This window comes from Sphaeramia orbicularis, chromosome 22 (genome assembly GCF_902148855.1).
Source record: "Sphaeramia orbicularis chromosome 22, fSphaOr1.1, whole genome shotgun sequence".
Classification (NCBI taxonomy): Eukaryota; Metazoa; Chordata; class Actinopteri; order Kurtiformes; family Apogonidae; genus Sphaeramia; species Sphaeramia orbicularis.
Window position 1 is genome coordinate 55,534,967 of NC_043978.1, and position 15,742 is coordinate 55,550,708.

The 15,742-nt window shown below is 37.0% G+C and overlaps 1 protein-coding gene across 1 annotated transcript in view; it reads right to left on the reverse strand.

Annotated features, from left to right (window-relative positions):
* Positions 1-4,441: 4,441 nt before the first annotated feature.
* LOC115413250 (transcription regulator protein BACH2-like) overlaps positions 4,442-15,742 on the reverse strand; it is a 38,726-nt gene continuing 27,425 nt past the window's right edge. Inside the window, exons 4-5 of the mRNA XM_030125984.1 lie at positions 9,907-10,113; positions 4,442-5,809 (exon numbers count right to left, since the gene is read on the reverse strand). Of these exons, the coding sequence (XP_029981844.1) occupies positions 5,372-5,809; positions 9,907-10,113 (645 nt within the window). The 3' untranslated portion in view covers positions 4,442-5,371. The remainder of the gene's footprint in view (positions 5,810-9,906; positions 10,114-15,742) is intronic.

Genomic DNA, 15,742 nt, shown 5'->3' on the forward strand with positions numbered 1-15,742 from the left:
ATGCCAGGCTGCAAAAATCAAATAATATGTGATCCAATTTTTATGTAGTATTTAGAAAAAAACAAACATATTTAGGTTTTTTTTGCATCAAAAAATGTAGTAACATCATGATGAAAAGAAATCGTTTAAAAGGTTAAAAAAATCTAAATTGAATGATTATTTGATCTGTATGATTAGGACTGACCTGGATTTACAAAATAAAATCAATTTAGAGCAGAAAAATAAATCAATATATAATATTTAATAGTTGGATTTATAGGTGTGCATTTTACACACACTTGGTGACAGATGCTAGTATTTTTGAACATTTGACCTAGCACCAAAAATAATAATAATGCAAATTAACCAATGTTGGAGTTAATCACTGACATATGCCAGGATGAAAAAATCTAATAATATGTGATCCACTTTTTATGTAGTATATTGAATAAAATACATTTTTTGTGTTTTTTGCATCAAAAAAATGGTTTGCTTACATTACAAACATGGCATTTAAAGGGTTAAAAAAATGTGACAATTATTGAGTATTTGGTATTTTTATTTATGGCTCAAGTTGATGAAATAGAAAAAAGTGTAAAAGAATTAAAAACAAACTGTATGAAAATTTTTGACATTATTCCACAAGTGTGCCAAAATGGCCCACTTGGTGCTTAGTAAGGGCCTTGGTGGACGGGATACCGGAGGGTTAAAGGGGACATACTGTAGAAAATTTTTGCAAGTAAACCCAAGTGTCATGTGTTTCCCAGAATGTGGATTTGAAGATTCCAAAGGCTCTCAATACCTCGTTATACCTGTACACTTCAGCCCTTTCCTGTCGGTGCCATGGATACCATCATGTAAACACCCTGGCAGGTCTTACCAGGGTACCAGGAGGGTTCTAGTGGGTCTGATGGACTGGACTGAGGCGGTGAGTCATTAATACGAAGAACCCCAAACAGACCCAGTTACCTGAAAAATGGGCTTTGTCTAGTTCTTCATCGAATGAGCATTTTAATACATGAACATTATTCTTAGAGCCTCCAGACCTGTTTTATAACAGAAAAAGATTTGGAAACATGTTTATCACAATACTTCCCTTTTAAAATTTTAGCACAAACCCATTTTGTAAAGAATCTGTAAATGCTACAAAATGATTTAATGCCTCATATTGAAATGTATTTGTATTAAAGTAATAACGATCTTTTACAAAGTTGGTCCTTCATTCCCGTATATTGCAAGGAAATATTTACAAGTGCTTTTCAAGGACTTTATAGTTATATTTTGAAGTTAAATCTTCCCCTACTGAATCGTCATTTCATCCTAATATGTTTCTTTGGGGGGCCATACCTGTATTTTAGAACACTGTTTGTTCATGCTGCAGTGTAACTTCCATTATTAAACATCCTTGTTTCCTTTTCTGAATCGTTTGGCCTCTGGAACCTCTAAGGCAACAACTTTTTTTAGCTGCACTTGTCGGATGCTTATTTGTCTCAAAAAAGAATGGACAATTTTACATTAAAAAATAATTTATCAGCTTCTCTACAACCTAATTCTCAGGACTTAATTATATCTTTACAAAACAAAGAAACAACAAGTAATACACAAAAAGTTGTAAACATACTCACACCCCTTTAAGTTAAAGTAGAACAACTTAAGTACAGAAGTAAGCAAGTGTGACTCGGAAATAAAGACTTTGATCCAAAAAAAAGATAAACAATTAAGAATACAACTATTATCAAATCAATTCTATCGGAGAGCGATCTACAATTTACATCTATGCATTTTCCTCTACACCCCGACCCTATCCCCAAGCAACAAGAGTCCAAATAAATAAGTTAGCAAGTTCACATTAAGGAGATGAAGTCTTCAAATTCAGCCATCGGTGTTTTTTCATGTACTCTGGCTGTTTCTAATCGGGATAACACTGACTTGCCGGACAGGATGGCTTCATTTTCAGCGACGTCGGCTAAGCAGTTGTTTTGTTCTGTATAACTGTAGATAAGTGTAGAGTGTTAAAGCCACTGTTAATAAATCTGAGCTGTATGTTTTGTTTTGATTGCACCTCACTTCTTTAGATCCCGCTGTACCACAAGTGAATTCCCCCTAATACTGTTGATAAAAGAAGCCCGAGCAGACCTAGCGTCCAAAAGGCGTGAACATGTTCCACTGTGAGACCCCGAGTGCAGCAGGAACAGCCGACAGCAGCACTCACCCCTGCCACGTGCCGGCACCATCGACTTTTCAACAGCAGATGAATTTGGCATCTCCCTAAATCAATAATGTGCCATTGTGTTCGTGTGGATCATTCAACTTCATACCGCCACACTTTTAGGAGAGCAAATTTTACAGGAACAAATTGTCAACTTTGCATGTTTTTACGTATCTTGTGTCAGAATTTCAAATGTATGTGTCTTGTACGCTCGCGTGTTAGACCAAATACTTTCAGCTGGGGTTGTTTTTTGTTGGTTTTTTGTTTGCAGCAAATGCAGCAAAAACAGGTGGAAAGCACAAACACTCCATCCATGTTACACATAAGACGAGAAGTAAAACCAAAATCTGCCTTGTTTAAGCTGATGTTTAAAGGACCATACCAGTGTTTCTGTGTCCATTCCATTCATTCCACTCTGCTCTTTGAACATCAGCAGCAGAAATGCCCAAGATTTACACCAGCAACATCTGTTTTGTTTTTTTTAAACAACATTTCATCATTTATATTTCTATGTACATGATCACTTTTAAGTCTATTAAGATGATGATTTCCTGGAGAGAAGACTATGTAATTTAATACAAATAAAAGGGAAACAAAGACAGAATAAACAAGTGGTGCCAGGCACAATAAACCCCGCCCCTCACACGTACTGTCGCTCATTTAGGCATTGATCCAGCTGATGTCATCATGTCTATGTGTGTGCTGATGTCACTGTAGACACAGACAGCACAGACACATTTCAGCCAGTAAAGTGAAATTAAAAAAAAAAAAAAAAAAAAAAAAAGATTTTAAAAATTCATAAAAAATTTAAACTTTGACCTACTTTCCCCAAAATGTAACCACATCTGTTCTGGGTCACTGACAATCTATAAACCCACTTTGGTCGGAATTCAACCCATAGTCTTGCTGCTAAAGTGTTAACAAACAAACAAAGACACAAACTGAACCAAAAACAACACCCCTTGCCACTCCTTCGGGGGGCGGAGTAAAAATGCGTCACTATTAGGATAAGAGAATGAGAACAGGTAGAATACTCTACTACAAAATAGTGGGAAGTGTCTGCTCTGTATTGTGTTGCAGGTTTACATTCAGTGTAACTTCAGGACAGTTGAGACTGAACAGCTGATGCAACATCTACCTTTTGCTTTTATGTGCACTGTAATGACTGGATTTTTATGCCGCAGACATTTCAGAAACCATGTGACATAATATCACACAAAAGTCAAAAAAATTTAGGAAAAAAAATACAATATCCAGGATACTTGTAATAGTTTGTGTCTGTATTCACACATTTGTGTGTTTGCATGATTGTTCGTGCAAAGGGAGTCTTACTCTTATAAACAACAACCAACAAAAACAGGGCGTGTTTCAACTTAAAACTGCCTAAATTTTTCCTATAGTTATTAAAATGTATATATTACATAGCCCTTACCAGGAACCATCCACTTCATTTTATGAAATTACCACCAAAATAAAAAAAGTGTTCTTATTTTTCTTCATCATGTAATTGTTAATTTTCATACCCCCCGAGCATAAATAAAAAGAAGCAGAATGTCTCCAGTCTTCTTAGGAGAATGATCAGAGGTGAACACCGGTATGATCTTTTAAATCCTTAGGACTTGACTTAAGTGCCAATGTTACGATACATTTGCTCAAATTGAAGGCGTCACCTCTTGGAGGTGCTGAGAAGTGCTTCGACTTTGTAAAGTAGCTCTGTGTCTTTGAACAGACGTGAAAAAAGGCAGGAGAAAACACATAGAACATCCATCTGAGTACAAGGAAAAAGAAAAGAAAACAAAACAAAAAGGAAAGTGAAGGTTGACTAAATAAGCTTTGCATAATGACACTTCATGTGACCATTTCACCAAATGTAGCATTTTACAAATACACACCTTTGGTAACATTTTACTTTAAAGTCCTGTGTCACTCAACAATTACTGGGTCATTCGAAAAGATACAAAACAAAAATGGAGCTTTTTGGATTTTACATCATGTATTACATCAAATCAAACACAGATGTAGTTCACATTTTGGGAAATATTCCATTTTACTCTGAGAATGAGATGAGAACAAGTTAAATATTAAAAGGATGTGTGTATATTTCAGAACAGAGGCACAGTCATGATGTGGTGACTTCAGTGTGGAGGTGTAATACCAGTGACGGCCACTAGATGCTGCTCCAAAAAGCCTTGAATAAATATTAACTAACCTATTACTTCCACTATTCATTTTGGGTTGACTGGTTTCATTTGCATCCTCTAATTATTTGTCCATCTTTCTATTCGTCCTTTAATGGGATTTTAGGGCAAATAGCACAAATGTTATTACCTGTGAATGGTATTTCTGAACAATTTAAGGCAGTTTTTGTGATTTTAAAAATGATGAATATAAATGTCACCTAGGCTGTGACTTTACTACATGTTGAATAAAAGATTAATTTTTTAATCTATTACATATACTGTCTTCAGTCAAATCAGTTAATAATATGTAGTAAGCTAACAGTAGCTAGTAGTACATTAGTGTGGAAGCTAAGTGCAATAGACAGTTCAGACCGAAGGGAAATGAATAATAATAATAAAAAACTTAAAGATTCTGTTGTTTTGAGGGAATATTCTTGGGTGGAACTCCAATTTATTTTATCGGGCATTTTGAGACAGAGTTAGCCTAGCTTCTTCCCCATGTTAGGAGCCTTTATGCTAGGCTACGCTAACCACATTCTAGCTCCAGAAGTGTATAAAACACACAGGTGTGAATATTATATTGATCCTTACATACATCTGATATAAGGAAAGCCAATAGGATCTTTTTTCTGACAGTGAAAATATGAATTAATGGTTTACCACAGAGTAATGATCAAGATTCAACAGGACTGTGAAGTAAAAAGCATGTATGTGTTAACAACGACTTTACTGAACATTCGGAGTAATTCCTGAGTTGAACCTCCCATGATGCACCAAAAAGGGAGGGAAGCTGACAGGAAGAAAAGGCTGAGACAGAAAGAGAGAGAGATAGAGAGAAAGAGAAAGAGAGAAAGAGCTGCCAGTGCTTTAGTTGTATCACTAATCCAAAAATACCTGTTGAACAGTATTGCTGAGACAACGACAGTGTCATCCATTACAAAAAGACAAAATACATCAGATATCAAGGTATAGACAAGTATGAGAGTGTTTCTGCCCCCAGACTCTAAGTACAGTCGTGTCTCTGCTGTTCCTCTGTTGTGCATTTGTCAGTCATCTCCTGACAGAAATCCACTGTTACAGTGGGGCTACATACTTCCTCAGTGGATCCCAGCACCAGTGGACAGTCCTCGGACACCTCCGCACCCGGGGGCCTCTCCTCCGGCGGTCCGGCGGGAGCGGCGCCCGCGTCGGACGGACGCCCGGTCTCGGACGGACGCCCGGTCTCGGCCGGCGACCTCATCCGGGGGGGGGAGGGGCCGCGGTCTGAGGCGGGCGACGGCGGGTTGGATGTGAGGTCGATGCTGGCGGAGACGGGAGGCGGCTGGGCGCCCTGCACCTCCCTGCACACCTGCTGCGAAAGGAAGGAGAGGTTCTGCCACAGCTCGGACATGCAGACCTTCAGCTGGTTCCGCTCGCTCAGCAGCTTCTCCTTCTCACACACCTGCAGTGGCACAACAGACCCATCAGACCCCACATACAAGCAGGACCGGACCCACCAACCAAGTATTTACACACAGTACAGAAGAAAGAAAGAAAGAAAGAAAGAAAGAAAGACAATCACCACAACACTGCAAACAACAGGAAAATTACAGTCAAAGCTTTGGGAAATGTATCCAGATCCATTTCTTCTGCCCCAGTTCTGTGTATTTATTCTGTTACAGAAATAGTCCATGTTTTGCTCATATTCAATCAGATCTGTAAAAAATTCAAATTTACACTTGATATCATTGATACTGATTTATTGGATCAATCCACTTCCTATCTGTTAGAATGGGAACATTTTTCAAAGTCGCACCAAATTCAGAATCAGATCCGGATCCAAATAATTTCAATCCCTTGTGTTGACATCATCATACAGAAGCTGTAGACCAAGTTTGAAATCAATCAGTATTGTAATTTCAGAGAAGAAGACGACTGAAAGTTTTGTAACGGACGACAGACGCTGACAGACGACAGTAGCTAACAGCCTGTCGGCCGGTGAGCTGAAAACGGACTTTTTCACCAAATCTCTCATTTACTGAACATAAACCCAGTGTGTCCGTCCACTGTCACTGATCCAACTCCATGGGTTTACTGGTGAATCAATGTCATAGAAGATGACGGTGTTTCCATGGTAACTACAGAGCCTCTGAACGTCCAAATGGGTCATATCTGATGACCATGAAAAGATGAAGAACTGTATTTTACACCCGTTACTTACATGTATTGATAGGATTAGTGGATCAACAGGAACTAAACAGTTTAGATCAGTAGATGGTTTTGGTCGGTGGTGGAGGTTTAGGTCTTTATGGGTTAAAAGGAATTTCCTGATAATGGGAACATACTTACATTTAAGTTAAGTTTTATATGCAGACTTTTTACTAGTACTTAAATATTTCCCCATTGTCATAATTAGTACTTGTGTTAATCATGCTCCTTTCATTGCTGTTCCTCAGTGAGTTTCTCTGTTTCCACAGTGAAGTTAGTGTTTGTATCATCAGGTGCCCTCTAGTGGTTCTAGGAATGAAAACTCCTGTGTGATGTGTCACAAACACTCCAAACCTCATGGAGAAAAAAGATCATGTTAAGACAGATGATAGTTATAGAAAATGTGAGACCTGCAGGTTAATATAGATCTGTATGATAATGAACATATTCTGACTTCACTCATAGTGAGTACAGCAGATTACAGCCATCAAGATGTTAATAATATAAAGAATCAAGTCTTTCATTTTAAGTCTAATTTTATATTTATATACATACCAAATTTCTTATTTTTCTCTTTATGTTTAATTTTTCACTCATTTGTGGTTTTTCTACTTGACTTTTTCTTTGCTTTTGCTTGTTGTTTGTTGCAGCTGTTAACTGCGAAATTTCCCCCAATGGGATAAATAAAGTCTTATCTTATCTTATCTTATCTTATCTTACTTCTACAGTCTCATTTTTTAGGGTTTTAAAGCTGTGATCATGTTCTAGCTGTAAACTTCAGGCCATGATACTTGAGTTCATGAGCTGTGATGTACAGACAATGAATCAGTTGAATATAATCTACACTGAACAAAAATATAAACGCAACACTTTTGGTTTTGCTCCATTTTTCATGAGCTGAACTCAAAGATCTAAAACTTTTTTTATGTTCACAAAAGGCCTGTTTCTATCCAATCTTGTTCCTAAATGTGTGTTGGTGAACACTTGTCCTTTGATAATCCCTCCCCCTCACAGCTGTGGCAGATCCAGATGCTGATTGGACAGCAGGATTATTGCACAGGTGCGCCTTAGGCTGGACACAATAAAAGGAAGGCCACTCTAAAATGGGCACTTTTCCTGTAGTGGCTGGTCCAGGGGGGTCAGAGAAAACCAGTCAGTATTTGGTGTGAGCACCATTTTCCTCCCACAGTCTTCTTCATGAGTTCTCTGAAACCCCTTTGCAGATGGCTGATGGTCTGGGAATGAACATTCAGTTGACAGGCAGAAGCTCTGCTGGACAGTCCTGACGTCACATGACCAGTGCATATTCCCTCCAAACTGGTGACATCTGTGACATTGTGCTGTGTGAGAAAAGTGCCCATTTTAGAGTGGCCTTCCTTTTATTGTGTCCAGCCTAAGGCCCACCTGTGCAATAATCCTTCTGTCCAATCAGCACCTGGATCTGCCACAGCTGTGAGGAGGAGGGATTAAAGGACGAGTGTTCACTAGGGTGGTCCAACAATCCTGGTAAAAAATACAGTTTCAGATCACCTCAGTTAGAACCCTGCATTAGGTTTTGGCATTCAAAAGATGAATTAGGAAAAAATTTGGAAGAAAAAGGAGATGTTTCAGAGGCTGCACAAAGCCTGTACATCAGAGCATGGTTTGAAGCCCCATCACCAGTGAAAGCCCCTGAAAATGATCTGGCATTCCTTCAAAAGGTGTCACAGGATGAACATTCAGCTGTCATAAAGCAACCTGAACAGCTTTGGATCCACATCTGTGGAACTGGAGTAAATATATGGATGAAGTAACTCCGCCCACATCTGTGGAACTGGAGTAAATATATGGATGAAGTAACTCCGCCCACATCTGTGGAACTGGAGTAAATATATGGATGAAGTAACTCCGCCCACATCTGTGGAACTGGAGTAAATATATGGATGAAGTAACTCCGCCCACATCTGTGGAACTGGAGTAAATATATGGATGAAGTAACTCCGCCCACATCTGTGGAACTGGAGTAAATATATGGATGAAGTAACTCCGCCCACATCTGTGGAACTGGAGTAAATATATGGATGAAGTAACTCCGCCCACATCTGTGGTACTGGAGTAAATATATGGATGAAGTAACTCCGCCCACATCTGTGGTACTGGAGTAAATATATGGATGAAGTAACTCCGCCCACATCTGTGGTACTGGAGTAAATATATGGATGAAGTAACTCCGCCCACATCTGTGGTACTGGAGTAAATATATGGATGAAGTAACTCCGCCCACATCTGTGGTACTGGAGTAAATATATGGATGAAGTAACTCCGCCCACATCTGTGGTACTGGAGTGTAGAACTGGTTGTGGTCCATTCTGTGACTCCAGTGTGACACCAGAGCAGAAGCAGCTGATGGTGGACACCATGATGTTAAATGCAGGTTCTTTGGTTCCTCTAAAGTGTTGGGATGTCCTTCATCCATCAGATTGTGAAGGGAAGCAGATCAGGGCTTTTGTCTCCACCAGCACCATGCGTTTGTTTGAACCTTTGGATCTGCCACAAACATTCTGAACAGTTCCTCCAGTAGACTGGGCTGATGATGCAGACTTTCAGAAGGAGGAGAAAACTGGGCATTCCACTAAAGCTGTCGATGATGTCACTGACAGAGGGGCGGAGCTTATTCCAGACTTCAACTGGAGCCGAACAACAAATGCAGATCACAAACAGTACTGGCAACAAGTTGTCAAAGAACACAGGAACATTTTTGGTCATTTCAATAAACCAACAGTGGTTGTTGGACTTTCTGAGGAACATTTTTATGTGAGTGTCAGTTTGATTTTGAGAATAAAATGACAGATTCTTCTAATCTGCTTTATTCATTTGGATAGTTCTGTTAGAGTATACAGAGACATCTGCACCTGTCAGTGCAAACTCTAAATATTAATTAATTTGCATAAAATTTGGACTGAAGTAATTTGGCCACATATGGAACCAAATGCAGGGTTCGAATCCAGAGAATCTGAAAAAAAATGTTGTTTTGGACCACTCTAGTGTTCACTAACACAAATTTAGACAGATTTGTGAACAATATTTGAGAGAAATAAACCTTGTGTGAACACAGAAGAAGTTTTAGATCTTTGAGTTTAGCTCATGAAAAATGGGAGCAAAAACTAAAGTGTTACATTTATATCTGTGTTCAGTGTAGACTGTAAAGATGCTCTGCAGTCGACCGTCTGTAGTGATGCTGTCTGTAACAGGAGTCAGGAGATGACAGAGGATGACAACATTTCACACAGGTCAGGATGGGAGATGTTCACTAAGTCAATAAGGGGATCAGATGTGTGTGTGTGTGTGTGTGCGTTTTCTACATGGTCATACCAGTTTGCGGATCTCGCTCTCCAGGTTCTGGATGCAGTCCAGCTTCCTCTTGCGACAGCGCTGGGCAGCGATGCGGTTTTTGCTGCGGCGGCGAATGTCATGGATGAACTCGAGCTGCTCTGAGGTCAGCTTGTGCATCTTGATGAGGATCTGGAAGTCGTTGCGCGGCAGGTTGGTGATCTGGTCCACAGGAAAGGGCAGCTTCACCTGGGGGTGGACAGCGTGGCGTGTAAAAGACAGCGTCTTGTCATAACAGGGATCAAACCTTAAGGTCATGTATTTAAAACTGCTTTTTGTCCCTTTAAAGTGCTGCTCTCAGTGTTTAGAAACTACATCCAAACTGGAAAATGGCTTTGCCACAGCCAACACTTTTATATAGAATTTACAATTTAACTGACAAGTGACCTGTCAAATATTTTCTGGAATAATCAATTCAACTTTTTTATTCTGCTTCTTCTTTTTTTTTTTTTTAGACATTTATGCTATCAGGGTTTTTCTTTTATATTTCAGTTTTTATACTCTTTTATATAGATTATTTAAACTTTTATGGCACCTAGGACGATGGTACTTTTTAATTTTGTTGTACCTGTACAATGACAATAAAGACATTCTATTCTATTCTATTCTATTCTATTCTATTCTATTCTATTCTATTCTATTCTATTCTATTCTATTCTATTCTAAATGTTTAAGTGATGAAAAATGATGATGAGTGGTTTTTGAAGCCATTGAAGATATTCAGTCTACAGAAAATATTCACATTTAAGAAGCTGGAATCAGAACATTTTGACTTTTTTCATCCCTAAAAAAATACTTAAATAGATTATCAATTATCAAAATTTTAATGCAGTCATTGCATCTGTGATTTGTGCGATAATCTAAAAAAATAATTAATAACAATGTCGCTACAATTAATTTGACTTTAACTCTCAGGGGTCTGAACCTATTTATGCTATTTTTGAGTGCTTTTGATTTTGCCTTTATATACTACATGAAGAAATGTTTATTATACCCATGTTTGGGATCTTTTTTTCAGCACAACTTCATCTATCTCATCTGTCTATTATTTTTTCAGTTTAACCTACTATATCAACACAAAAGGCCAAAAAACACACAAAAAACATAAAATCCGATTTGAAAAATGCATATAATTTATTGCATAAATAACACACAGATGCTTAACGAACCTTTTCAAAGACTTTAAAAGTGAATATTGGTTCCAAATATTAAGTATAGAAAATTAAAATTGGAATAAATTAAAACTATACTCAAATATTTGACATAAAAGCATGTATTTATAGGTGTTTTCTCACCACCCAAAAAAATCCAGATCCACAATGCTGTGAAGAATTCCAAAAATTGGAACATAAAGAACTTTTTTTTTTTTAAGCTTGGAGCTAAAGTATAAAAAAGTAGCCTACCAGCAGATGTTTTAGGTTTTAGTGGTGTGTTTAGTCACTACCTACTTGCAATGAATCACACAGCTCTGTGTCCTTTTTTCTGGTCTGAATCCAAGAGAAATATTAGTTTTTAACTGGACCACTCATAATATTTTAACATTTTTATATCTTTATAGCCCATAATTTCTGCAGAATAAATATATATTCACACTAGTGATTCCAGGCCATTGAAGGTACTGAACTAAATGTCAATGAAGCGTTGGCTGGTTGTGGGCTTAAATCAGCGCTCTGAAGGACACTGTGGGCTAAAAATCACTAGATGTCAGTATGGAGCTGCCTATCGTTCACAGCAGCTTCACCACAAAGAAAAACATACAAGCTCTTTGTTTGAGTCAGGAACTGTGCCACCGTGCTCCTTGAATGTGATCGCTCTGGTTTTCACAAAGAAAAAGTAAAAAAAAAAAAAAGAGGTTTTTATTCAAGAGCTTCATTACAAGTCCTAGTGCTTATTTACATATGCACCTACTTAATATATGTATGTGTTTATGTATGTATATGTATGTCTATGTGTGTGTGTGTGTGTGTGTGTGTGTGTGTGTGTGTGTGTGTGTGTTTCTATTGAGCGGATAACTCAATGGAAAGTTCTCTTGCATCAGTACATGAATGTATTGGCAGATCCACGTATAGACTGTATACTGATGTTTTCTCTGTAGGGCTGGAGATCATCTGTCATTCAGTCATTGTCTGTCTGATGGAGTTTCTTTCTTTCTTTTTCCAACCTGCGGTTTCATCGTCAGGTGAGCACATCCAGTCTGTGTTGGATCTGTGTAACCTTGCAGTGGAGAACACCAGAGCAGCCCATGCTGTTTTCTTCATGAAAGCAGAACAGCGCTGCCAGCTCGCAACCATGACATCATTCACTACTGACAACCGGGGAAAGGGAAAAGAGAGCAGGGCGTGTGTGTGTGTGTGTGTGTGTGTGTGTGTGTGTGTGTGTGTGTGTGTGTAGGTACCGCCTGTCCTTTACACTATAGACATCTATATATAGCTCCATGACTCTCAGCAGTCACATAATAAGGTTGGAATGACAAAGTGAGCCTTGGATGGTCATAAATCCCCTCACCAATCTCTCTCTCTCTCTCTCTCTCTCTCTCTCTCTCTCTCTCTTTCTCCCATGTTCTGCTTTCCATTTTTAACACTGTGTGTATCTTTGAGAACCTCATTCCTTCACTTGTTGGTGGTTTTAGAAAAATCTTCTTAAAACCATTTCCACTGACATACTCCATGTCATAAATTCAGCGCAGCGCATGAAGAGGAAAAACAGAAGTGTCAGTCCTGCCCTGATTCACATGTTACTGTACGCATCCTTCACACATGCACATACTGTAGCTTTGTATAGACTGGACAGATTTTAACAACTATTCTGATTGATACAGAAACCTATATTTAACCCATAAAGACCCACACTGTAAAAAATATCCTGTTGTTTTTACGGGAAAAAACTGGCACCTGTGGTTTCCAGAACAATACTGTAAAAAACACATCCAACTGTAAACATATTTACAGAGTAACATGTAGATTGAACAGTTTAAACATGTAGATTGAACAGTTTAAACATGTAGATTGAACAGTTTAAACATGTAGATTGAACAGTTTAAACATGTAGATTGAACAGTTTAAACATGTAGATTGAACAGTTTAAACATGTAGATTGAACAGTTTAAACATGTAGATTGAACATTTTAAACATGTAGATTAAACATGTAGATTGAACAGTTTAAACATGTAGATTTAATGGTTTAAACATGTAGATTGAACATTTTAAACATGTAGATTGAACAGTTTAAACATGTAGATTGAACATTTTAAACATGTAGATTGAACAGTTTAAACATGTAGATTTAACAGTTTAAACATGTAGATTGAACAGTTTAAACATGTAGATTTAACAGTTTAAACATGTAGATTGAACAGTGGATTTAAATGGTAAATGTTCTGCACTTCTTTAGCTCATTTTCTCCTCCTTCATGGTGTCCACAGCTCTTTCCAAATCCACCAGGTCCAACTGGGACCAGTTTAGGGTTCAGTGTCTTCCATGGACACTTGGACATATGGACAGTCAGAGCCAGGATTGGAACCACCAACCCTTTGGTTATTGGACGAGCCGCTCTACCAACTCTACCAACCCATTCATTTACTAATTTAAAATGGTACATGGGTAAAGGTTGACTTTTTTAGAACGTTTATATATATACATAAAAAAAAAAAAAGCAAATATGCCGTTATTTCAACATTATGGTCTTTGCAGTTTAAACGGCACCACATTGTTTTTCAATTTAGTTTTATTTTCTAAAAACAATAGAAATCCATCATTTCTTCATACTAATCTGCTTTTGTTCACATACTCTTCCTGTAAAAACTACAGCTGTATTTGATTCAATCGTTAACACAAACATCTTTTCAAAAAAACAACTTTGCATTGTATTGTCACTTACAGTTTTTTTATGTTGCAATTTTACAATGTTTTTGTGTTAATTCTGCAGTCATTTTTTACAGTGCAGTGCTATTTTTGTGGTGGTTTACAAATGAATTTGTCTCTATATTTAAGTGATTTGTCACCATTAATTGAAATAATATCCTCTTTATTTTGAGCTTCTTCTATTTTTTTTTTCATTTTTCTGTGTTTAATTCATTGATTGTGTAGATGTTTATAAAAGCTGAGAGTAAATTCAAAGGTTATTATATCAGAAACAGAGAAAACTGAAGAAAAAGGGACTTTTTCATCAAAATCTCTCATTAACTGAACATAACCCCAGTGTGTCCATCCACTGTCATTGATCCAACTCCATGGGTTTGACTGGTGAAACAATGTTGTAGAAGATGGTGGTGTTTCCATGGTAACTACAGAGCCTCTGAACGTCCAAATGGGTCATATCTGATGACCATGAAAAGATGAAGAACTGTATTTTACACCAATTACTGACCTGTATTGATAGGATTAGTGGATCAATAGTTATTAATCATTCTACATCAGTAGATGGTTTAGGTCGACAGTGGATGTTTGGGTCTTTATGGGTTAAAATGTCATTTTGGTCGAGAGCTGATGGATATTGTGTTACTTTCTGTTTCCCTATTTAGTTGTTAGTGTCATCATCCACTGTTAACAAAGAAATCATTATATAATAATAATAATAATAATAATAATAATAATAATAATAATAATAATAATAATAACAAATTGCATTTATAAAGCACTTTTCCTTCGGTGGAATCTCAAAGTGCTACAGAGAGAAGACAGTCCAATAAAAAATAAAATACTATATCAGGAAAAAAAAAGTGAATATCATTATCATTAATAATCATTGTTGAAATAGTTGCTGTTGTAAAGTCATTACATTATATTTCAAGGAATACAGATTCAAAGACTCAAACCAACACCGAACTCTGGCTGATGTATCAGTGTGTTCCTAGATTTTAGCACTTGTTTACTTCTGTTTGTTGTGTTTTCCATGCAACCAGCTGCTCCTCACAAACTGCCCCTTGTGGGATTCCTTATTTCTTCAGTGGGAACATGTTGCTGATTTTCATCCCAACTTTATTTAACCATTAAAGACCTGGAACTATTTGATTTATCACCCTTTATTACAATATTATCCCCATTATCCACTGCAAAAATCAGGTATTTTTCTGTATTTAAAGTACTGATTATGTACATGTTCATAAAAGCTCAGAGTAAATTCAAAGGTTATTATATCAAAAAGAGAAAACTGAAGAAAAAAGAAGTTTTTCAGTGAAGTAGAACATGAAAAGAGATGTTTGACTGAAGTAGGGGCTGATAAAACAAAAAATGATAAGACATGTTTCTTTGTTGGTAGCTGAATTCAATTTACTTTCCTCTTGTGACTAAGCTTGAGCCTCACTGTAAAATTGCCTATATACTATATAGACAAAAGTATGTGGACACATTGAATTCAGGTGTTTCCTTTCTAACAGGGGTCTGGGATACAAAATAATAATGATAAATGTCATAATATAGTTTTATATTGGGATAAATATCACATTGATAATAATAATAATAATAATAATAATAATAATAATAATAATAATAATAATAATAATAATTATTATTATTATTATTATTATTATTATTATTATTAATATTAATATTATTATTATTATTATTAATAATAATAATAATAATAATAATAATAATAATAATAATAATATTAAGGACGCAAAAGTAATGTGTTATGTTGTATGAATGTGAGATGGGGGTGGGATTCAAAGTTTTCTTCTTCCCACTCCTCAAACATGTGGCCCAGGGGCCAAATCCGCCCGCCAAAGGTTCCAATCTGGTCCACAAGATGAATTTACAAAGTGCAAAATACAAAAATGACCCTGTAGATATGAACAGTCAAGGGAATCAAACTCCAAAA